The 26,120-nt window shown below is 38.4% G+C and overlaps 1 protein-coding gene across 10 annotated transcripts in view; it reads left to right on the forward strand.

Annotated features, from left to right (window-relative positions):
• ST6GALNAC3 (ST6 N-acetylgalactosaminide alpha-2,6-sialyltransferase 3) overlaps positions 1-26,120 on the forward strand; it is a 478,754-nt gene that overhangs the window by 68,444 nt on the left and 384,190 nt on the right. For 3 of the 10 annotated variants that reach the window (XM_039838618.1, XM_039838619.1, XM_039838617.1), the window contains exon 1: positions 1,814-1,951. The exons of 1 other annotated variant lie outside the window; for it this stretch is intronic. In XM_039838618.1, the coding sequence (XP_039694552.1) occupies positions 1,919-1,951 (33 nt within the window). In that variant the 5' untranslated portion in view covers positions 1,814-1,918. Of the gene's footprint in view, positions 1-1,813; positions 1,952-26,120 lie in introns of those variants that run through there. 6 more of the 10 variants (XM_039838620.1, XM_039838624.1, XM_039838621.1 and 3 more) reach the window with 5 other exon arrangements.

Consider the following 26,120-nt stretch of genomic DNA (forward strand, 5'->3'; position numbering starts at 1 on the left):
ACTGTGGTAGGTGAGGATGGGCTCTTTTTTGGATTCTGAAATGCCCACAAGCCTTTGATAATGTTGCAAGTGAAGCATCTATGTGATTCTCAAGGCTGAGCCTGAGGCTTCGACCAGCCTCCGTCAAGGAGGACACATGCTCAGGATGTTGACCATGGCCTGAAACATGCTCAGGATGTTGACCATAGCAGAAACAAAAGATGACAGTGGACTGAAACCATTTAAATTGGAAATAAAATGCCTGTGTGTGACTCTGAACTCATGAAACTAGCTAGAAACATGACAAATTATTCTGAGCTTTGGACAGAGGTTTCTAATCCTGCCCAAAGACCACGTCCACTAGAAACATGGAGAGGTTCCATCAACACTTTCCCCAATACTTAGGTGCATTTTGGCTGTTGAATTATCTCTTCATTTTCTTATTTATCTGAAGCCAAAAGTGTAAGGTCCTATTCTACGGTCATTCATAAACTTTTGAGAAAGAGATCTTCATACTGGAAAAGCTTGTCTAAGTCTTTTTAGGATTTCCAGAAGGTAACTGCTGGTTCTTAAGATAGGCACATCTTTCAAGGTGTTGTATGCATCTGGTCTCCAGAAATGGGGAAACCATTTTTATACTCCCCTTCTTAATGATTTCTGGTGTCTGTTCCCTTAGATCTTCTTTAGTAATCGCTGTATTATTCTTTTTCATTTTGCCAATCTGATAGGCGGAAAATGATATAAAATCATTGCCTTAATTTACATTACTTTGAATACTATTGTGAATATTTTCTCCTGTGGCTATTTTTTATGCATGTCATTTGAAGTTGCCTGTACTTGAAGGATACTGATAATGCTCTCCTTCCCTGCCCTCCTGTTTCTGCTGCCAGAATAACCTCAATAAGCCAGGTATGCCACGGCTTCTTCTCCAGGGCCTTTGTGTACCTATGGGCTGGCTCATCAGCCCCTGGGGAGATGGACTACCCGCTGGAACTGCTCCCAGCTCAGGGCCTCACCTGCATGTGCATGTAAATTAGATGGAATGGCAGCATCCAGCTAACAAACCCACTTAGGGGAGGAGATTTCACTTAGGCATATTCCTCCTTCGCTTCAATAAAACAAGGAATAAGTCCAGGGAAGGGGGTCCACTTCTTCCTCAAGTCAGTCTTTTCTGTGTTTTGTTGTTGTTATAGCTTGTCCTGTGTTACTAACTTTTAAACAAAAACTATATTTTGTTTAAAACAATAAATGTGGCTTTCTTTGAGTGACTTATTTTGCCTTCTAATGAGATGACTTAGAAGCCGTAATCTATATCAGGTTAATGACTCCGAGTTCCTTCACTTCTCATTTTCCTCTGTCTGAGGGTGCTCTAGGCTGCTGGGTTTGAGAGAAAGGTCTGGTAAAATAAGGATATCTTCTCCTTTTCGGTGTTTGTCCAAAGGTTGGCCTCTTGGAAATGAACTGCTTTTTCTATTTGTTCTTTAAGATTTTTCCTACTGGCTTAATGAGTTGGCTTGGTCTTTGTTGATGATGTGGAGATGTCAGCTCTTTGGTTTGCAGTCAGGGCTGCAATTTTCAATGTTGAGAATGAGCTATAAACCTAGGCAGATGCCGATCAGGAGAGAAGAGAAGCCAGACCTGGCCCAGTCCACCTGAAAATGTGTCTATTCATTTCCCTCAGGAATTTACTTGTGCTGTGTGGATGGACAATTCTCTTGGAACAGCATCAAGATTATGAAAAGGATAAAACGGCAGGAACCTACTGCATGAACTGAACCTGCGGTGACCAGCTCAGTGAGGTGTGGGGCAGAGGTTTACACCCTGTATGCAGGGCCCTGTCTCCACCACTAGAGGGCACTCTCGTCACTGTTTAAGCAATAGTACCCGGGAAACTCGCTTGCTTCTCAGTTGAAGTCTCCAGAAGCTCGCTGCATTTAAGATGCTACTTTGTGTCTCAGTTTCCACTGTCAAGGTCTGTTATGAACCAACACTCTTCAGCCCAGCCAGGCGTGGGGTAGATTAGTGTCTGGAAACCCCTGCTGTAAATTAAGCACAGTCCCTGCTTATTTGTGTTTCATTAATGAAATGTGATTGTAACCCTGGGGCTGTTTTACACTTACAGGAGCAGCATCCACCTTTGAAGAGCTATATGCCCAGTCTGCTCTTCTCCTTTGCCCACTTGGTTTAAAGGTGGCTGCAGCACGGTCATGTTGAGGTCAGGCACCAGATGAGGATTCAATCCACGGTGTTGATCCTGGTCATTCTGGGAGAGAGCTGAGGAGCGTCCGTGGTTGGTGTGGGTCGGCCTGACAGGATATTTCCCATTTAGAGAGGATTTAAAACTTCAAACAAGGGAAATACAAGCCACTCAGTATATCAGGGAATGCTACCGTTTAAGAAGACTACCATTCTGATTTCTGGGGTTTCTAGGTCATCTGGCAGCCACTGTGTAGGGTCATTCTCTTGACCGTTGGTCAGGAGTTCGATTATAAAGCATCTCTTTATTGAAATATTTACATTCCCATACATATTTTTAATTTTTTGGTTAGCTCTCCCAGTTCCTCTGCCTTGGAGAAAGTGTCAGGTGACCTGTCCTTTATCTGTTAATAGGGAAGTGCCTTCTCCCTAGAAAGTCAGCAGTGCTGATTCATAGAGCTACTGGTACCGCTATTTTTGTTGGGGTTACAAGGTTTGCAGTGATTGTTGCTTGGTGACTAGCACAGTGACGACTTATGTTCTGAGCCCGTGAAACTATATTTGCACAGGAAGAATATAAAGAACTCACATAGCAAATCTTTTTTCCCCCTGGGTCCATGAATACTGCTATCACCATCACAATAATTATTATATGATTATTAACTAGCTAATAATTATATAATATTACTGTATGCCAGGCATGGTTTTTTTTTTTTGTTTTTGTTTTTGTTATAATAAACTTTATGTTTTAGAAAAGTTTTAGATTTACAAGAAAAACCGAGAAGATAATACAAAGAGTTACCCTATGCCCTACACTCAGTTTCTTCTATTATTAACATCTTACATTAGTATGGCACGTTTGTTATATTTAGCGAACCAATATTGATACACTATTGTTAACTAAAGTTCATATTTTATTCAGAATTCCTGAGTTTTGATTTAATGTCACTTTTTTCTGTTCTTGGATCCCGTCAGGGATACCACATTATGTTAGTTGTCATGTCTCCTTAAGATCTTCTTGGCTGTAACAATTTCTCAGATTTTCCTTGTTTTTGATGACCTTGACAGTTGTGAGGAGCACTGGACAGGTATTTTGTAGACTGTCCCTCTCTTGGAATTTGTCCGAGGTTTTCACATGATTAGAATGGGATCGTGGGTTTTTGAGAGGAAGACCACAGAGATGAAGGGCCATTCTCATCACATCATATCCAGGATCCATACGGTCAACATGACTTATTAGGGCTGAAGTTGACCTTTATCATCTAGCTGAGGTAGTGTTTGGCAGGTTTTTCCTCTATAACGTTACTATGCCCGTTTCCACACTTTGCTCTCGGAAGAAAGTTGCTGTATGCAGCCTGTACTTAAGGAGTGGGGTGTTGCAGTCCACCTCCTCTAGGGCAGAAGATCTACACAAATTCTTTGGGATTCTTTTGCACAGAGAATTTGTTTCTTCCCCTTTATGTATTTATTTAATCATTTATTCATTTATATCAGTATAGACTCGTAGATATTTATTTCATGCTTCAGGTTATAATACTTTATTTTTTGCTCAGATTGTTTCAGCTTCGGCCACTGGGAGCTCTTTCAGCTGGCTCTTGGGTCTCTTTACATGCCCCATCATTGTGATTTTGTTGTTGTTGAACACTTCTTTATTTTATGACACCATGACATACTCTGTGCTCATCTTGCATATCTCTTGCCCTAGTCCTAGAATCAGTCATTTCTTCAAGGAGTCCTAGTCCCTTTATTGAAGTATAGTATTAGAAACTAAGATCTGGGCTCTAGCTGTTTATTGTTTATAGGCTTTCTCAGCAGGGAAATATATATGTGTATACTAATCTGTAACTACATCTACAGTTGACCCTTGAACAACACAAGTTTGAATTGCACAGGTCCAGTTACACGTGAATTTTTTTTTCATAAATACCTGTATTGTTTTGATCCTTGGTTGGGAGTCCACAAATGCCGACGGCTGCCTCTGTGCATTGATCTATGCTATTTTAAGTAGGGGCCTTGAGCATCCATGAATTTTGGTATCTGCTGGGGGGTGGGAGGGGGTCCTGAAACCAATTCCCTGTGGTTACTGAGGAACAAGTAAATTTTGTGGGAGTCAAAAGTTATACGTGGATTTTCAACTGCTTGAGGGAGGATGTAGCACCCCGAATCTCTGTGTTGTTCAAGGGTCAAAGTTATATGTATAGAAGTTATACAACCTGTGTCTGTGTTAAGCCAAACATGACTTTATACTAACGGCACCAACTCTAATCCATGACCTCATGGATTGTTGTAGCCTCCTCCCCTTGTTTATTTGTAACCTCCTTTCCAATAGTGATAAAGTTGGTTCCCACCATCTGCCATGCATTTACTTAATTGTTCAATTCCAGTACCCATGTATAGCAGTATCAGAATTGTTAAACCATACCGCATGGAAGAAGATAGCTTTATCGGTGAGAGTACTGTGCTTATGTACAGTTCATTTTGCCTTTAGTTTTACAAACTCTACTCACTTCCAAAGTTACTTAGGCAGCACTTCTTTTTCTCCAGCCTTCTTAGTGAGGTTATTTCATACATTTGTAATAAGGTTAGATTGTTTGGTCACATTCTGCATTTCATCCTGGGATTCTCCTGACCTTTTAAAAGATTTTTTTTTTTAAGTTTATGTATGTTAAGTTTCATTCTTTGTGCAATAAATTTCAGTGTGTTTTGACAAATGCATGGTATTATTATCCACCATTACAGTGTCATACAGAGTTGCTAAAAATTCTCTGTGCTTCATCTATTCACCTACTTAACCCCGCCCCTAATCCCTTAATCTCTTTTTAACTGTCTCTCCTCCAGAATGTCATCCATGTGTCTTATCAGACTGGCTTCTTTCACTTAGCAATGTGCGTTAAGATTTATTCATGTATTTTCATGGCTTGATAGCTCATTTTTTTATAACTGAATAATATTCCATTGTATGGATATACCCCAGTGCGTTTATTCATTCACCTATTTAAGGACATCTTGTTTGCAATTAAGAATAAAGATGCTATAATATTTGCATGTAGCATTTTGTGTGGACATAGTTCTCAAATCAGTTGAGTAAATACCTAGGAGTGTGATTGCTAAATTGTATGCTAAGACTAGACTTATCTTTGTAAGAAGTTGCCAAACTGTCTTTCTAATTGGCTATACCCAAAGTTATATTTCCCTCCATCACTGTGATAGAAGGACATTTAACTTTGGGTGGTGAATATACAATGCAATATACATATGAACGTATTATTGAATTGTACACTTGAAACCTATATAATTTTGTTAATCAATGTCACCCCAATAATTTAATAAAATTTTTAAAAAAGGGTCTTAAATTGGTTGTACCATTTTGCATTCCTACCAGCAAAGAATGAGAATGCCCGTTCTGTTTCTTCATTAGCAATTGGTATTATCAGCTTTTCTTGGATTTTAGCCATTCTAATAGGTATGTAGTGGTATCCCATTGTTCTTTTACTTATAATTCCCTAAAGAGAAACAGTATTAAACATTTTTTTATATACTTATTTGCCATCTATATGTCTTTTTTGATGAAATTTCTGCTCAGATCTTGGCAAAATTGTACAGCCAATTTGGAAGATAGCTGTTTAAGGACATCTTGGTTGCTTCTGAGTTTTAGTGATAACCATTTGCATGCAGGTTAAGGTTTTTGTCCATTTTTAATTGAACTTTCTTATTGTTAGGTTTTATGAGTTATTTGGATACAGGTCCTTTGTCAGATATGTGTTTGTGAATGTCTGCAAATGTCTGTGGCTTATCTTGTCATTCTTTTAACAGTGTCTTTTGCAGAGCAGAAGTTTTTAATTTTAATAAAGTCCAACTTAAATCATGCTTTTGATGTTGTCTCTAAAAACTCATCTCCAAACCCAAGGTCATCTAGATTTTCTCCTTTCTTCTCTTCTAAAAGTTTTACAGGTTTGTATTTTACATTTAGGTCTATGATTCATTTTAAGTTAATTTTTGTGAGAGATGTAAGATCTGTGTTTAGCTGCTGCTTTTTTTTTTTTTGTATATGGACATCCAATTGTTCTAATACCAGTTATTGAAAACAATATCCTTTCTCCCTCGAATTACCTTTACTCCTTTGTCAAAGGTCTTAACTCTGTTTGTGTAGATCAGTTTGTGTTCTCTGTTCTATTCCATTGATATATGTTCATTCTTTCACCAATATTGTGCTGTTTTGATTACTATAGCTTGATTGTAAATTTTGAAATCAGTGTGATTTCAGGCCATCTTTGTTGTTCTTACTATTCATTGTTTTAGCCTGACCTTTTGTCCAGGCATGCTTTTAAGTCTTCATGTAGATTAACTCACTTAATCCTTGCAGTTATCCATAAGAGTCCCAAAGAAGTTAAGGAACTTGTTCAAAGTCACAGAGCTAGTTAGTGGAGGAGGCAGGATACAGATCTCAGCAGTGTGGCTTCTCAGAAGGTACCCATTTTAAGAATCCTTATTTATTTTTAACGACTTAGTGAAAATATTTCCTGGGCCCATTTTGTTAGGAAATGGGAAGTGAGTGGGGAGTTTTAGAATTTTTGCTGTAGTATCAGAGACATGAGTTGACTGACACCTGGCTTCACCATTTATAAGCCAGGGACCTTGGGCAAACAGGAGTTCTAAAGTCAGCGCCTTCATCTGTAAAATGGGAACATAGTAGACCCCTTTAATGGTATCTTGCTGGCTTACTAAACAATTTCCCTTTACAGCAGTGTTGGGGGGACTGTGCCGCGTGGCTCTGCTCTGCAGCTATAGCAACCGATTGAGTCAGGCCAATTAACTTCTCTAGCCTAGGTATTTGAAAACCAGAGAGAGAGAGCCCCTGTGTGTTGAGGCAAATTCATGCTTGCAATCTGGTGAGTAGGTTCATCAATGCCTGCTGCTGAAGTTTATGGTGTGTCCCCTTATTACTCTCCAACAGTGCTCCAGAAAGTAGCCAGTGTGTGGACCGTTTATTGCCATTTGGGTCAAGATAAAGGGCTTGCACCAAAATGTAAATCAATGCATTGCTTCCTTCATTGAAAATGTCTTGACACTCAAACATGCACGCACACACAATCAACACAAAGTCAGCTGAAGCAAGCAGTATGCTTATTGAAAAAGTTGATGTATATATATACACATATATATGTATATATATGTATATACATACAAACATACAAACATATATATGGAAAGAGAGAGAGAGAAGAGAAGAGAAGAGAAGAGAAGAGAAGAGAAGAGAAGAGAAGAGAAGAGAAGAGAAGAGAAGAGAAGAGAGAGAAGCTCTTATTTCCTTCTGCGGGATAACAATTTGTGGACCTTCACCCATCCACAACCACAGTTAGAGTAGCATTGCTACATAATCAATTTGTTATTTTTTTTGTCATATATAGGTGATATACTTTAAATAATTTTTTCATCTATGGCCAAGCCTTGCATGCTGAAAACATGGTTTTGTCGACCAATAAAGATCTGAGGCTGTAAGATGAATTAAAAGTTTACTTGGGGTCTTAAAGGATTTGAATCTGGGAGATGCAGATTCAGGGAAAGGCCTGAAATGTGCTCAGGGTAAGACTAAGAAATCCGGAGCTCATAAAGTCAGCAACCACAAGCTGGAACAAAGGAAACTTTTCTTATTGGCTACTTAACATGGTGTGATATCTAATGCAAATAGGATTGGTCAAGTCTGGGTGGTGAAATTGAGGTAGGCGTTGTCATGGAAACAAGGTGGAGGGGTGGGACAAGTTCCAGGATGTACTAGGTCAAGTGGGGAAGTCCAAAAGTCTGAACCTCATCTGAGTTTGAAAATGCCTCAGTCTGACTTCCTAATGACCTCCCGACTCCATTTTTCGGTCCCTCGATATTACTGACTCTGTTTTAGATATTTCGGTTCACAGTTTCACGTTTTTAGAGCTTTCTTTTGCTCTATATACAAGCCACTTATGTCAAGGACTCTTCTTTTATCTTTTATATTTTTGGAAATTTACGTGACCACTTAACCTTGAGTAATGATTGATAACTCTTTCCATAGAGATGGGGTAGTGACCTACTCTCCAGTATTGTTAAGAGTTAGTTGCCTTTCAGATCTCAGGTTTTCTCCTGTTTCCAGTGCTTGAGTCACGATTCCTTCTCCAAAGTTCTCAGAAGTTAAAGAGGATTGGAGAGGTAATGGAAGTAATGATTTCTCTATCACCTGAGTGTAAAGAGTAAACTGAATCGACACTTAGCAGTGATGTTATTAAAAGGATTGAAACATAGTTAAAAGGCTCTTAACTAATGGACCTTAAAGATTCTTTGCAGCCCTGAAATTTTTCGGTTTGACGGAGGTCACAGAGCTAGTAGGAACAGAAAGGGGCCAGCATATAGTTCTCTTGACCTTTTGTCTCATTGCTTCCATGCTTACTTCCCAGTCTCCACCCATCAGACCTTTACCAGGAGCTGCAGAACAAATGACAGGTTCCCTAAAAAATGGAACAGATGCTGTGGGTTTTCATTTAGTGATGGGACCTTTGGAGGTTTTTCTCTCTGCTAATGACCGCAGCAGAAAGATGCTTTACATACTGTATTGAGATCTAAATTTATATAGCAGATGGGCTGACATTGATGTTCCAAAGTGCATGTTGGGAAGATAATTCTCCATCTCCTGAGGAAAGAGGTGTCAAGTTCAATTTTACTAAGGAGCTGATCTTTAATTTGGCTCTTCCAACTCTGGCTTGCCCTAGCAATGAGCCACATAATTTGCCTTGAAGGGCCACCTCTTGATTTGGACACAGTCTGTACAGATGCCAGTTTAACATAGTGCCTAATGCAGAGTCGGTGCATTTCTATTGGTTTGCATTTCCTAAATGCTATTTAATGATAGCGGTGTCCATTAGTGGTCCAGTTAAATATTATCAGGCTTTCATCAAAAACACTTAACTGAAGATCATACTTGGTCAGGAAAAGTTGTGGAAATTGACATTTGGCCAATTGACAGTGCCAATTGGCCAAAGACAGTCAGTACTTAGCTTGGGAAACAGGGCCAGAGTAAAAAAACCTTCCAAAAGTGTGCTCCCAAATCCTCTAAAATTCCTTGTGGGTATCTCGTTATCCAAACTCACACCTCATCATGCTGGCTTTGCTGCTCACCAGCTGTGTGGGTGGGCATGTTACTTAGCCTTTCTCGGCCTATTTCTGTTATCTCCAGTAGAAATAGATAATAAATCCAAACCCACTGGCTGATTCTGGCTAAGATAACCCATGTCAGAGACACTCGGCTGCCTGCCTGGCATATTGTAGGTCCTTAATAAGTGTTTAATTTGAATCTTTGCACATCATGACCTATTATAGCCAGCTAAATCTGTACCATGAAATATCATTTTATTTCTGCCTCCATGCTTTTCCTTATGAACAGGTGGATGGTATGGCCTAATGGTTGACAACATGCCTTTGGTGTCAGGCACATCTGGCTGGCATTTGACTTTTCTGTTGTGTGACATGGATAAATTAATTGATCTCTTCGAGCCTCAGTTTCTTCATTTGGTAAAATGGATGAAATAATGAATGGTACCTACGTTACAATGTAGTAAGGATTAAATGAGGTAAGGCTTGTGAATGCTGTCAAGATAACTATGAGTCAACTTACTAAGCTTTTATTATGGTGAGTCCTGGAGGTAGAATAGTAAGCAAACTGGATAGTCCCCACCATCGTGGAATGGCCAGGTCTAACTGATGTACAATTGATCCTTGAATGACACAGATTTGAACTGCATAGGTTCAACATGCATGTTTTTCAATAAACACAGTCAGCCCTCTGTATCCATGGGTTTCTCATCCATGGATTCACCCAACCACGAATTGAAAACAGTATTTTCAATCCACAGTTGTGAATCCACAGGTGTGAAGGGCCAACTATAGTTAAGTTTTTAGAGAGTCATACAGTTATACACAGATATTTGATGGCATGAGGGGTCAGTGCCCCGAACCCCCACATTGTTCAAGGGTCAACTGTATAACAGTCAGAAACTTTGCAGTAAATAATTACAAATAATTCAGTGGTGTGGAGTACTTAAGAGAAGAATAGAAGTTGTGAGAACATTTAGCCAGGAAACCTCGCAGGGTCTGGGGATCACTTAAGACTTCACAGAGGACATGGTATTGAAGGTCAATGTGAAGGACAAAGTGAAGGTAACCAGAGCCTGGAAAGCATGGGGGACTAGCATGTGTTTAAACTCCAAGGCAGGAGATCGTGTGGTACGTTTTGAAGAGCTGAGAGAAGTCCAGCATGAGCTCAGTAAATGGCAGTTGTTATTATTCTAGATTCCCTCTCAAGCCACTGAACCCTAACTCAAAAATGGAGCATCTTCCTTCGGTCTCATTCCTCCCCTTTTTTATGAAGCTTTCTTTAACCACCTCAGAGCTGATTCTACTCTACTCTAAAAACCTTTAGCATTTTAGTCTGTTCTACATATTTTAACACTTAATTATATGCTTTTAATTTAAAAAAATTGCTTTTAAAGTATATGTACCTTTCTTAATTATTGAGAAAGGCAATTGAAAGTTCCTTGAGGGAAGAGTTCTAATTTTATATTATCTGAGTCTCCTGCAGTCTAAACACAATGTTGAGTCTGTAATGATCAACAAATGTGTAATGCTTGTTTGAAATAAGTCGTCTACCTAAAAAATTATAGTGTACTATGGGCCATGCATTAGAGTGGATGGTGGGCGGTGTGCCTTTTTGATCCAAATGGATGGGTGAACCTTGACTTTGCTGTTTCCTATTCATGTGATCTTAGCCAATTTACTCTTTTTGAGCCTCAGTTTTCTTGAATGAAAAATGAGGTAACTCCTATAGAAACTGTAAGACTAATTTAATTTTCTTCAAATTTTAATGTTTCTGAAATCTGGATGTCTTACAGTGAATGATATGTTATAGTTCAGTTGGCAGTGTTTTATTCTTACTTGGTGGTATGTAAAATAATGCTATGTCTTACATTCAGTGACATTTTAGGATTTGATGAAATACAGTAACTGACTTTTTAGGATTGCTATGAAAATTCAAGGTAATGTACTCAATTCATCTGGTATTTACCTGATGTTGTCAAAATAGTTAAAAGGAAGCTGTGCACTGTAAAACCAGTCACGTGACTCAGAACAAGCTTTGCAAGCTGTCAGAGTTAGAAATCATTAGAGCCCATGCTTAAGAAAGCACACAGAAGCTAAAAGCCACCCACCCTTAGCGTTAATCCCTTCAGATGTATTTTGTCAGATTTAACATTGTTAAGGCTCATGGCAGAATGCTCAAGATGTTGGGGTCTTTGGGAAACTCTTCCACCTCTCTAAATAGCCTTGCTCGTTCTCTGATCCAGATTCTGAGCAATAAAGTGAAAGAACTGGCAGAGAGGACCAAAATGTCGCTAATTCTAGGTTAGAGTATGTGGCTTGTATCTGTGGGTCAGTGGGCTCCCTGGTACTGCATCCAGAATTACCTGTGTAGTCACAGGTATATTGAAAGGGGAAAGAGTGGAGGAGCAAAGAAATCTTGGTGGTCTGTGGACAGTTCACTCCAAGGACAGAGGGGAAGAAGGAGGCTTACAGATCACACAAGTCATTCTCTAGGCCAAGAGAGGAACTACACAGGACTCTGCCCAACTATAATTTTGGAGTGGGGCAACACCTTGCATAGAATAGGCTTTTAATAAATGATAGCTATTAAAGAAAAACATGACAGCTGATCCCAAAGTCAGGAAACACTCTGTTTTTACATTACATGACCACTTAAGTAGATATTTTAAAGTATTTATGTTTATCTGGGTTTCCTAAGCATTGGTTTCACTTTTTAGCCCAGCTATCACTTACTTGGTCTGTTATACAATTCAAAAATTGATAGATTAGAAAAGATCAATATATCAGCAATTTTTATATACAATATTAAAATACCTCTAGCCCCTCATAATAGAGTATGGCAAATTTAGGAATTATTCTCATAATGTTAATGATTAAAGAATAGGAGTAAATATATACACTAAGAAGGAGAAAGGATGATGTTAGTCAATGCCAAGGATGATTTTGTGGAATCAGGATGAAAAAATATATTTGATTGAAAAATGTGGGCATCTACCTCCAAGCCTTAAAAAAATGCTGATAGTAGTAACAAACCGCATTGCTGGTGTGGGGTGGGGTGAGCGGGGGTGACAAAAATGCTTAAAACAGAAATTATTTCAAAGGTCTATGTAAAGCCTTGGATTCTGTAAAGCTCAGTTCATTACTGGCCTGTTTATATCTTCATTGGCCGGGGATTTGGCACGGAAAAAGAGATCCTTGGTGCTGAGAATAAGCCATGAGTGTGGTTTGTGCTATATAGGTTTTAGCTATGTTTCTGTATCAGACAAGCTAGTTTAATTTACAGATGATTTTGATACACTCAGGACTGTGAATGAGTATTGGCGGGGGTATGGTAAAAGGCAGACAAACCACAGAAGTTCATTTCCTTTTATTGATCTGAGCTCAAAGCATTACTGTTGCATCTTAGAAATTAAAATCCTTGATTCACAGAAGAATAGTCTGGTGCAATCTGGAAAGATGTTTTCATGGTCTCTCAGGAGTAAATAATATGAATTTTTAAACATTACGCAGGAATAATTTACATGATTTTTAGTGTTCCAAAGGCATCAATATATACAGTGTTTCTAACAGTAGAGGGAACAGTTAAATGTTTTAGAAAAAGCATAAAGGTGAAACTGAATATTGGTAGGAATGTATTTTTCAAGGACTAAGTATTTCTTTTGTTTGTTCTTAACCCAACAGGTATTCACTGAGTTGTGTGTGTGTGTGTGTGTGTGTGTGTGTGTGTGTGTGTGTGTGTGTGTGTGGAGAGTGTTAACCCGAATAATAATATATAGAGAATGGCCACAATTTCATACTTTCAAACTCTCCATACTTGCAACTGACTTCTATCTCCCATCCCTTCTTGGCATATGGAATATATTTATAGACCTATTGATATTATTGTTGTTTTTAGTATTCTGCATTAAATATTAAAAAAACTTTTCCTAAGTATAGAATGTTATAGTTAATTAGTACAGAAATCCTAAAAGTCATAGACAAGCACAAAGAAAAAAAACGAAGCTAACCACTATTTACATTTTTGTGTTTTTCTCATTTATTTTTTACATAGACATATTATAAAATTATATATGTTACATGTGATTTATATGCAAATGTATATAATTTTATATATATATTATTTTGTATACATAAAACAAATTATAAAGTATAAAATTGTACATATATATTATATAGGCTTTCTAGTCTATTCTTTTACTTAACAGCAGATCATGAAGATTTTTTCCTATGTAAATAAATATGTTTCTGTGATATGCCACTTAATGGTATTTGTGTATTTCATTGCATGGAAGTCTCATCGTTTACTTAACAATTTGCTCTTGTCGGACATTAATGTTAAATCAGTACATTACTGGTTTTTCTCTGTTGTTAAAAGTGACACATTAAACATCTTTATTCACATTCATCTTTGTTTACTTCCTTTGTATAGTTCTTAGTGGTGCTTTCGCTGGGTCAGTGTTACACTTTTTTTTTTAAAGACTTTGAACATGTATAACCAGGATACCCTCCAGAGAGGCTGTAAACAGTTTAGTCTACCTCGGAGTTTTTTGGGAGTGCTTGTTTTTCCATATCCTCTCCCATTGGATTGTCTTATTCTTTTTTAACATTTTTAGCCCATCTAATGAGAATGTTTTTATGTTTTATTTGCATTTCTTTGACTTTTTAAGGGCTGAATATTACAAAGCTAACATTTTAGAGAAAAACAGAAAATATGAAGTCTTATTTCATCTATATCTTAGTTTGATCAATATGCTTTGAATCTCATATGGTCAGCTGCCCTGAGGGATAGACCTCTGGGGTTGGCCTGGCCCGGATGGGGACCCAGTTGGGAGAGGAGTGAAATTAAAGTGGTTTGAAAGAATCCTGGGCCTTGTGAGAGAAGTACCAGAAGATGGGAAAGAGCTCTAGAAAAGAAAAAACAAAGAAATCGAAGACTTTTTTTTTTTTTCATATTTTCTTGGGTCTGTGATTTGCCATGAGAAGAATGATGAAAATTTCTTCCCCTGCCCCTGTAAGGTGCATTACCCCTTGGCCACTATTCCAAACCTCAGATTGTCCTACACTTTGACTACATGTGGATGAAATCACTTTTGTGTGTTCTTTTAAGAAGGAAGATCCCAATCACAATTTTAATATTGCTTCTCCAGAAAAATTACTTTTTAAGTTACTAACTTTGGAAATGTAAGTTATTGGCCATTTGGGGAACTACTTATCTTTTTATTTTTCCAATTTAAACATTAACCAAGGCAGCCTAAGTTTTGCCTTTTTTTTTCCCCTTGGGCAACTTGATTCTCCAATTATAAATGATGATTATTTAATGTCTGTTAATTCTATCACAGTTTAGGGTGAATTCTAATTAGCCATCTCCCTAAGATATGTGGTTTGTGGCTTGAAGAGTTTCTAATGCCTTCTCACCCTGGAACTAATGACTCAGAAACAAGAAAGATTGACAGGGAACTTCATCTTGTGCTGGGGCTGCAGATGCTCCAGAGAACACACATGCGCCCTTACAGCCTTGCTGCTAGATGATGGGTAAGGCCCAACAACCAGCCTGTCTCAGTACTCTACCTGCTCCTCAGTATTGCACCAAAAGGCTTGGTTCGACTTATAAAATGCTCATTTCTAGGAAGCCAAAAGCACTAGTTTTATGATGGAGTCCTAGGTAGTCATTTTTCCTAGTGCCTTAATGAGATTAAAATGTGGTTTTATGGGTATTAATCTCTCAGATCCTTGTGAAAACAGCTCTAATTCTAATTAATGGTGTAAACTGATTCAGAGGGATTAAAGAAAGATATCTGTGACTTCCAAGTCAAATTAGGCTAACTGTATTGATTGGTCACCCATTGCCTTAGTTCGTCCATGCTGCTAAAACAAAATACCGTAGACTGAATGCCTTATAAGAAACCGATATTGATTTCTCCCAGTCCTAGAGGCTGGAAGTCCGAGATCAGTGTACGAGCATGGTCAGGTTCTGGGGTGGACTCTCTTTCAGTATGCAGAGTGCTTGCTTCTCGTTGTACCCTCACACGGTGGAAGAAGAGTGAGCTTAGTCTTTGGCCTGTTTTTATCAGGGCCCTAATTTAATTAATGAGGGCTCTGTCATCACGTTTGCAATTAGGTTAGGTTTCAACACATGAAATTTTGGAGGACACAGACATTCAGTCCATCATTGTTGGCTTGCAGATATTTAATGTTGGCTTGAGCGTTAAACACTGCCTTTCTGAAAGCAAATAGCATGTCTTTCCTGAGCATAATGTATAAGCTAGGCTTAAACATGAGTTAAGTCATAAAAAAATATAGTCCCAATTTTACTCTATATAAGAACGAAAACTCACAAAATATTTAAAGAATGAGATGTTCTATTGAGTAGAATTTTCTGATTAAGAGTTAAATAGGTGGGAGTCATTGCTTCAGTTTTCATTGAGTTTCAGTTTTACAAGATGAAAAGAGTTCTGGAGATGGATGGTTGGTGATGTTTGCACAACGGTGCAAATGTATTTAATATTCACTGAGCTAGCTGTACACTTAAAAATGATTAAGGCAGTAAATTTGTAAATATGTTATGTGTATTTTACCACAATTAAAGGCTAAATGAAAGCCTCTTTTGGAGAACTTTTTGATCCACATTTTGACTTACTAAATATGAGATTAAATATAATTGTGCGTGTATTGGGTATTTGAGGGTCATTATTCTGCATGTAATTCTCACTTTATAAGGCTGAAAAGGCAGAATATGTTTTGGACTCAGAACATATTTGAGAAGAAGCTTAAAATTTCTTTATGTTGTTATGCATTCCTGTGATTTGCATTCTCCTCCTAGATGTGCAGAAAGAAAACTAGTTTGGATCCCAATTAGTTTGGTTTTAATTTATCTGTGTTTTAGGCTCTACGAGAAAAGATCAGCTACCTAACGTAGGATTTAATTTTAACCAATCTTGTATGTAACTGCACAGGCGAAAACAAGTGTAAGTGCATTTTTCTTCCCATACGTGCTTTCCCTCAGCCATTGTGCTTTGTGTTCTTGAGACTCAGTAAATTTTTGTGAAGGTCAGCTGTGGGGCAGAGGAGAATTAATATTAAAATGCATTTAATAAATAAGCTGTCAGATGATTCCCTAAGATACCAGAGCGGCTGAATGTCTTCGTTCCTTTTTCTTTGAGATCGCTGCATACAGAGGAAATCATGGTTAATAAAGGGTATCTGTTGGCACCTCCTAACGGGCCTTCAGTAATCATTTCTACCCCAGTGTTGCTCCACAGATTTCATCACTCTTGAGTGACGGAGCAATTTTCTCACAGAATATGGCCCCTCCTTGTGAAGAAGGGAGCAGGAATAGTCATCTACCAGTGTAACAGTAGGAGAACAAAAAGAGAATTACAGATTCGGCAGGGAAGGCCTGCACAAACTGACCCCATGTTGCTGGCAGGTTGAGTGAGGTTTCGGTCTTTGGTTTGAATCGTCAGTACTATTTAATGTTAAACTTGTGGAGTGTTATGAGGTCATGATTTTGAACTCTGTGTCCTTGATAGGCTCTGCCTCAAGGCACTAACACAGGAAGATTAAACATTAATTAAAGTATCCAAAGCAACTACACAGGAGAATAAAGAGGCTACAGAAGAAAAACATCTGGCTTTCCCAGAGAAAGTCATTTTTGAGAGAAAGGTCTTCTATTGGAGTTTGGAGATGAATGTAATAGGGCTTCACTAGCTCCAAGGGCTTGAATAATTTCTTGGAAAGTATTCTGTCTTTGATTCCTTGAAAAAACAGAGCAGATGTTGGACCATCTGAGGGGCCCTAATGCTATGAAAAGGAAATGAGACTGTATTCAAGATACAAGTCGGAAGTGTCCTTGATGTCTTTTGGGAAACCTTGTTGGGGATGGTTTCCAAAACTGACTGAATGTCTTTCTTTCCTGTAGATTACAATTCAGTATATCTGATGTGGGCCTAGAAGTCTGTATTTCTAAGATATTCTCTGGTTTGGTTTGAAAACTGGTCAAGGTCAGTAGTTTCAATTAAAATGACAGAGAGGGTAGTAGGACAGAGGGAAACTGACAGAGAGAAAGAAGGAGAAAGAGCTTTGGAACTCTTCATTCAAATATCTAAGAAAGAGGGATATATAAATCAGTTCAAAGAAGAACTGTGCAGAGACCATTCTTAGGTTCCAAGGCTATGGGAGGGAAGACCATGCTGAGCAATGCAGATTTAGCCCTCCCCTAGTGTCCTCATTTAGCTGGTCGTTTCCCTCTTCCCTGTCTCCTACTGCCACCTTCGGCCTCTTTTGGTCGTTTCATCCCTTTGTGTCAATTCTTCGTGCACTGGTTTTGCTCCTTCAGTGATCTCTCCTGGTTCTGCTGTTCATTTTCTGCCTTGACTCAGTGGGCTCACAAGTTAGTCTTCAGCACGACACTAGTCTGCCTTCCCATGGTGTCAGAACCTCCACTTTCCATGCCCTTCCATTTGCTAAGGCCAAAGTCCTTGGAGCCATTCTTAACTCTTTTCTGTCTTTCCCATCCCACATTTAAATAGTGAATCCTTTCAAATATATGAAGAAGCCATCTCTTTTCACCATATCTATTGTTAATAACTGGTCCCAGTCACCATCACCCGTTGCCTGGATTATCACCACAGTCTCCTAACAGGTCTCACAGTTTCTGCCCTTGCTCTTTGAGTCTTTTCCCAACACAGCAATCATAGCGATCCTTTGAAAACATAAGTCAGATTCCTCCCTTCTTTGCTCAGAAGTGTCCTCTCTCAGAGTCCAAGACAAAGACTTTATAGTGTCCTCTAAGGCCCTCCCTGATGCGGTTTTCCCCACCTCGATCTCTTTTATCTTATGGCTGATTTATTTGCTCTGGCCATAATTTCCTCTTTGTTATTTCTCATTTGGCCAAGCACATTTCTGCCTCTAGGCCACTGTCCTTGTTCCTCTGCCTGAGCATTTTAAAATGAGATATTTATATGGTTCTTTCATTTTCCTTTAAGTCTGACCAATATTTGCCTTATTAGAGAGTCAATTCTGGACCAGCTTATGAAAAAATGGAACCCCTCTATTCATTTCACATTGTATTTTACTCTTATCCTGCTTTATTTTTCTTCATAGCACACTTTGTCATCTAACATTCTATTTATTTATTTTATATACTTATTGTTTGTCAAGTGGTAATCAACACAATAATAATGCTCTGTGAGCTCAGGGGCTATGTTTTGTTCACTGCAGATCCCTGGTCTCTGGAATAGTATCCAGCACATAATAGATGTTCAAAAAGTATTTGTTGAATGCATGTATTATTAGTAGATCTGGATTTTCAATTCTACTTTATCACTTAGTAGTAGTGTGACTTTCAGCATATTCCTTTTCGGAGTCCAAGTTTTCCTCATTTTAAAAATGATAATGACTTTTATTTCATGGGATTTTTTTTTTGCAGAGGGGAGCTAATACTTTGGTAGATCAAGTTTGCACTAAAAATGTAATAGCTGTTATTATTGTTGTTGTTGTTAGTGTTTACGGAGCTTTGATTTAAGACTGAATTAATTCAGGCATGGGTTGGATTTCAGTGGCAGCAGAATCCAGGAGCTGGCTCTAATCCTGACTTCTAGAAGAGAAGTGTGGTTGCTTTCATTCTATTCCTAAAAGAGCGTGGTCTACCTGGGCTCCTGGGCTTTTGCTTGACTGATCTTTGCCTAAGTCAGGACGTCCACCTTGTAAATTTTCCCGCTTTTCTTAAGCAAGCGATTTAAATTAAATACATCTAACTACAGAATGGAGAGTGTTCTGTTTTTTTCAATTACATAGGGTTGGTGAAGATTCATTTCTTGTCTTTTTATGTTTAATCAACACGCAATATTTTATGTGCTTTTATCTTCTGTGTTAAGACAGCAATATCCATGGTAGCCAGCTTTTTTTTTTTTAACATTAGCCAGAAGTATATGATGAGTGCTCTGTTCTGCGAAGAACACTCATGAAGATAGTTAAGCTTATTAACCAGGCTTGGTGTCATTCACACTTATAATGTTAATAATTACTAGCTATTAATATTATAAATTTAGCTCAAATATTGTAAATGTCTGTTCTTTCAAGACTGAATGTTAACATTAGAATTTAGAATCTACAAGTATGTATAAATCATTTCAAACAGAAAAAGATGAATGCAAATTAGAGACCAGCTGGAGTCAGATTTGCATGATTATTTTAATGCCATGACAGGCACTGAACACTCAGAAATTTGAATCAGAATGCTTGTTTCTCATATCTTCAAGGGTCACTGAATCTCACGATATGGTCAAATATTACCCTGTGTTATCAGGAAATCTTTTTGACAGAAATTGAAAGTCCAGTAGTAAACTCACTCTGTTTTCTTCATATCCTGGGTTTGAAGGCTAAAATTAGATGAGTGTTTTCACTATGGTAAGTGATGCTTAGCACTTACATTACTAGTGTTCCTTACAATTGTCCCCATGGCTTTTTAAAAAAGATAAATCATGCCACCTGATTATTGGCAATTATTTGTTGAATCAGCACCCTAATGCAGAGCGCCCTCTGTGCCGAGCAGTGACTCTTAATAGAGAATAGAAAAGTAACAATGCCGTTTTTGCCTGTGAGTCTTGACATAGTTTCTTCTGTAGCATGAAACTAGTATCTGGCCGATTGAGTTTGATTGCATGATAATTTCTCATACATGTGCTAAATCCTTTAGTGCTAATCATAAAACTGGTCACAATGATGACTTCATAGGAGTTTCTTTTCTTTTCAGAGACATGATTATCTGCTTTCAGTTTACCCTGTTGCACTTGAAGAGTGTGTGTATGTGTGCGTATGCGTGTGTGTGCGTGTGTGTATGTGTGTAAAATTTCCTCTGGCCTTTTCAGTAATTATTTTCATTTAAGTTACTCAAGTGAATTGCTAATTAGCAATAAACTCTGATGGTCATGTAGAATTGGAGATTATTTTGGTCTAAGAGGATAAGTAGGCAAGTATTTCTGAAAATTAATAAGTAAGGTTATCACTCCACATAAACAAAGTATTTTTTTAGGAACAGAACACTTGATATATTGCTTAATGCTTTAGTCTGGTATGATATTTGAAGAGCATAAAGTTATAACATAGATTTTCATTTTGATGGGAGAGTTGTAATACCCTCATAATTTTTTTTTTTATTTCTCATTAGTTTTTACAACCTGTGAATTACCTAAAACAACTTTAGTCATTTGAATTTTGACTTGCTGCTTATTTTCCTATGAGCAATATTGTCATTTGAGAAATACAGTCTGTATTTATGGTATTGGTGTCTAAGGCTAGACATGAAGACTATTACAGAGTTTGCAGATGCTGCCATGTGTAATGTGGTTCTAATGCTGTCTATTTGGCGGTCTGTTCAATATATGATTATGGAGAAGAATAGAGAGGAATGACAATGAGGTAGTAGTTACTGTCAATCTTGTGGTAATATAATGAGAATTTAGGAGACTTTTCTGTACATTGGTGTAGCTCTACTATTTTAGCCTTGTCTGGAGAAACTTGTATGATTTATTTTAAGCTTTATTTCTCCAGTTTGTTTGTTCATTGATATATTATTACATTATTATTTACTTCAAAAAGTAGATTATTATTTACTTTAAAAATGTATGTCCTTTTTGTTGTTGTCGCCATTAATTTTTGTATAATTTCAGAAACGACTTTTTTTGGGGGAGTGAGTAGAGACAAGTAATAACTATATGTACATATATACTTCATATGTGTTATCAAATGTATATGTTATATATATGTTTTGGGAGGGTGGAGATAAGTAATGACTGTATTTACATATGTATGTTATTGAATATGTTGTATATGTTATTGAAACCTCAGTTTATTGTAATATACATACATATACATCAATATATGTTCCTACATATACATCCATATAAAATTGTACCAGTAGATTTGTGTGTTTAGTTATTCTTATTTCTCTTTGCAACTTCTCCTCTTCCTCTGCACTCTGAGCTCACCCAAGTAACTTATTTTAATAACTGTTTAGATATTCTTTCATAATTTTCTTCCTTTAGTTCATTTTCAGTCATTAACTATGTTTTTGATCGTCCTTCATGTGAACCAAAAGCATCTCCACAGGAGTATTTCTCTAAGAGAATTGTTTCTGATTCATTATAGGTAAGTTAGCTTATCCAGGTCACCAAAACTGAGTTAGGAAATGCATGGCCTCCTCAGAGCATTCCAGCTCTTTTGAATTTGCCCAAGACTAAAAATAGAAGTATAAAGTTGAGCGTTGACCTTTTGAGAATGGTTACTGGGAGCAAATCAACTAATGAGGATCATTGGTGGGAACTGATGCTGTTTGGACTTGGGCTGGAAATCAGGGCCCACTCTAGGGAGGTTATTGTGGCAGATCAGAGGATGCTTTGCCATGAAAAATGGATTGTGTTGGGCTGGAAGCAGGGGTGGGAGCTGGTGGTAGTGATCAGACATGTTTATCAGTGGGGGAGCGGTCTTAGTTCTTAGGTGTGAAATGATCTTATTTTGAGTTAAAAGTTTTGCAGGTGAGGATTTGCTCCATTTTTCTGCTCATGTTGTCCAGCTGAGCATAGCCAAGCTCCTGTCCTAATCAGGAATAATAACGATATTAATGGTGGTCATGGTCTTAGAGCAGCAGGTCTCATTTCCTGACTACCAAGTGCCCTCCTCCATACTAATTACTTTAAAGGCAGCATGTCTTTTAACCCTCACTACAACCCCTTGAGCTGTGAAATGCCATCATCTCCAGTTTACAGATGAGGAAACAGGATCGGAGAGGTAAAGTAACTTGCCTATGATCACCAGGCTAGTTAACGGTAGAGCTGATACTGAAATTAGGGACTGCAGGGCTTCCTAACCCAAAACGAGGCCGTTCTGTGCTTCTGCTTCTCTTAATGCCTGACTGTGGGTTCAGTTCAGAAAATACTTACGGCATCCTTCCTGGGGGTTCCCAGGCACTGTGGTCAGTACCGAGAACCCAGAGATGACTAAGACACAGGTCTGCATGAAAAAGCTCACAGGTGAGTGGAGGCGACAGATGCACAAACTATTCTAGTGTAACATAATCGAGTGTCACTAGAATGTAATCTCCAGGAGAGGGCTTTCCTTTATTTGTGTGTTTTGTTGCAAAGCACTTAAACAGCACCTGAGACATAGTAGGTGCTCAATAAATATTTGTTAAATGCATGTATGACCATGTCATGGAGTGAAGCATTTTTTGCCTTGGCCATGGTTTTCATTTGCGCTCTCTCTCTGAAACCCTTCTCCTGGCTCCTGATCCCTGGGTGGCTTTGACCACAAGCTCCTGGCACACATACCCTGCTGCCCTGAGTATTCATTCTACAAATGCCCTATGGAGCATGTTTTATGTTCCAGATACTACAATGGCACTAGGGCCTTAAAGTTGGACAGACCAGGCCTGTTTCCTATCCTAATGGAAGAAGACTCTTAGACTCAGTCAATCCAGATTCAACTCACCTTCTCACCTACAAATGATCCTCTGCCACGCATTATCCCTGTGTCATCAGGATTGATTCTTAAGTGTCTGAATGGCAGAAGGGGCCCATGTACCCCAATTCTGACTTGACTAGGTGCTATATCCTATGAGTTTCTCTATTAAGACCTCTTGCCATTGATTCTCATATGAAATCTTTGTTCATATTGGATCTTCTGTGGTGGAAAGAAGCAGACAGGTCAAAATAAACCCATTGACTACTGGGAAGAGAAAGGTCATTGACATGTATGAGCCCTCTACTATGTGCCAGACAATGTTCTGAGGAATTTCCTCATTCATTTGATTCACATAGTAACCCTGAGAAGAAAGTAGTATTTTCTCTATTTTTTCAGATGAGGCTTACTGAGGCTAGTGGGGTGTCCAAGCTCAGAGGGAAAGGGTGTGGTAGAGCTAAGACGAGGAATAAAGTTCAGTCTCCTTGCAAACCTACTTGTTTGGGATTGTGGTGTCTTCTCAAAGCCACGAGAGTGAGTGAGTTGCCTATGGTGCCTATTTATGACAATGCCCTGGAAATTATACCTGTAACTCATTATTGCGGTTTTCTGCTTTCTGCTTTCTCGTGTTCCTTTGTAGATTTATGAGCTTGTACATGGCACCTCCACTCTATGGCAGTCTTTAGAATTCCCTGAGGATTCTCGTAGAGATCACAATTATTTAGGTTCTAAATTACCCTTGTCCAGTTTTAAGCAGATGAGCAGTATTTTCACCTTCTAAACAGTGATTCCTGAGGCTTATTGCTGCAATAATATCACATTTAGTTTCCAAGGAAACTGCATATCCGTCCCTTCCCTCCATCCCTCCCACTTCCTCAAGGCTGAGTTTTTTTTAAAAAACTCAGAATATGCCATTTTAACCTCCTGCTATTGTTAAAGTTTTAGTTCCAGTACCAGTTCCTAAGAAATTAGTTTTCTTTCTGATCTTAATATTTTGGATGCTTTTCTGCCGAATAGCATGCATTCTAAATGGCACTGAAACAAATTACTGCCTTCATTATAACACACAATAGATGAATGTACCACACTTCAGAGTCACAGTTTCTTTAGCCAAAATATTCTGGTTGGTTTACAGCCTTTAGTTCCATAATTGCTTACTTGATATTCTGTTGTGAGGCCTGGGCATAAAGTAAAGGTTAAGCTATGATATGTATGTATATTTTACTCTCAGTATGAACGTGCATTCCAGTGAATTGACTGGATAGTTTCGATAAATTTGAAATGTCCAAATAATCACTGAATCTAATCACTTTTTAATAGGTTATGCTAGTGGTGAATAAAAATATCCTTAGACATTGTATAAACCAGTGAATTCAGGCAGCTATGTTTACTATAAAAGACAACAAAGTATGTGCTTACTGCAAAGTGCTCTGGGGTGCTTTGTAATCCTGCTGAAAGGCAGTGGGTAGCCATGCAATGTCAGGATATCAACATGCAGACCCATTTCTTTGGCATTTGAGCTAAGTCGATTGAAGACTCTCTCTTCACTCTTCAGTGTCTCTAACACACACACACACACACACACGCACACACACACACACACCCTTCCCTCAGACAAGAATGGTGAGCAGCAGCATTGTGTTTACAGAGACCCCCCTCCTGATAGTGTCCACAAATCTACAGCAGCTAATTTCCGGGTGCTGGGTTCACCCCAGGGCTTGCCTCAAGCCTCCTTGCTGACCTGCATCCTCTGAGCTTTTGATGCAAAGACCTATACCTTCGGATTTTATTGTTATTTTTTTCTTTGAAATTACTCTGAGACAGCTTTTGGGGAATGCAAACCTTGGGATTTAATTTGTTTTCAGAATTGAGTATTAATTAACAGTTTGTGAATAGATAGCAGGAGATACAGAAATAATTTGTATATATTTTGTAGGAAAGGGCAGAAATGATTATTATAGTGCATTTGGGAGGAGGAAGGAATTAGAGATCTGCTAAAAGATTGTTCTATATGGGAAATTGGAATTTTTATTTGCCTAGTCTTTCAAGCTCTCAGACTACCTGGGGTCTTACCAGGTACTGCAGCAGATATGGAGCCAAACTTTCCAGAAGAATTGAATGGGGCTAAGAGGGTGTAACCCCTACCTCCCCCCACCAAAAAAAAGGGAGAATGAGAAGGGAGCTTTCTTAAGGAATCTTGGTCCTGCCAGACTCTATACTTCTATAGAGGAATTCGTTCCTCTACAGGGAGAGTACATTTTGTGTGCCTATCTTCACGCACGTATAAGCTCTTAAATTCTTTTCTTATAGTAAAGTGACATATCCTTTGCTGATGACTGTCACCACCACCCCTGTGGTAAGTCCACAGCTTCCAGAACTCCAGAGAGCAGCCATGGTCACATAGAATCTTTCTGCCTTTTTTGTATCCATTTCTGTATGCATTCATTCTGGGCTTCTTTGTGTCTCCTCTTTGATCTGTGCTGAAGCTGACAGGCCATTAGACAGTGGAGTGAAATATGGTGGGACAAGGGTCAGCGTGATGAGTGAATTTAGAATTTTTTAATCAGAGACAAATATACCTTGTGATGAGCAGTGAGTAGAATGACTAATCAGAGATCAGAAGCCTCCACAGAGTAAATCCAACGATACAAAATAGTGTTTGAAATTCCTTAATTTTAAGTGGAAATGCTAGCTTATTTTCTGATTAGATTCACTTCCTACCCCCCCTGCATGTGGATGTAGGGGAAAGAAAAGCTCTTGATGGAAGTACAATAGAGCAAGTGGAGAGTGAAAGGGCTGAGCTGCAGAGGTAGGTGGAGACATCTCCAGCTCTAGCTTGTGAAGGTCCTGTGGTCCAGACTGAGTGTGAGCATCATCTTGGAGACTTGAATAGACCCTTGAAAGCTATTAAGTGGGGGCTGACATTCTGAGGACCCAACCCATTGTGTGGCTGGAGGCATGTGTTTCTAGTCATTGGATTACAGAAGAATGTGAATTTTGAGAGCTCAGTTGTGAAAGTTCATCTGCTGGATGCTTTTTTCTTCATGAGAACCTTCTGAATTTTGCAGTAGAGCTTAATCTGTTTTGAGACAACTCTTCATGTCTAGTTAATAATTAATACAACAAAAGTAATATAATATATGGCACGTATGACATTCCATCGATGTAGTAAGTTATGATAATTTGTCCAGGAATGTTTTGTGATACTGATAGGACTCAGGGACTGTATTATCTGCCATTTGTGTTAATAGATTGAAGGGTAGAATAGGATAAGAGTCAGGCTCAGAGATGGGAAGGAAAGATTATCAGAGAGTAATGCAAAATTGTTAGAAAAGTACACAGGACACGAAGCTTTAAGCCTAGTGACTTCT

Source organism: Pteropus medius, unplaced genomic scaffold (genome assembly GCF_902729225.1).
Source record: "Pteropus medius unplaced genomic scaffold, Ma_sr-lr_union100, whole genome shotgun sequence".
Taxonomy (NCBI): domain Eukaryota; kingdom Metazoa; phylum Chordata; class Mammalia; order Chiroptera; family Pteropodidae; genus Pteropus; species Pteropus medius.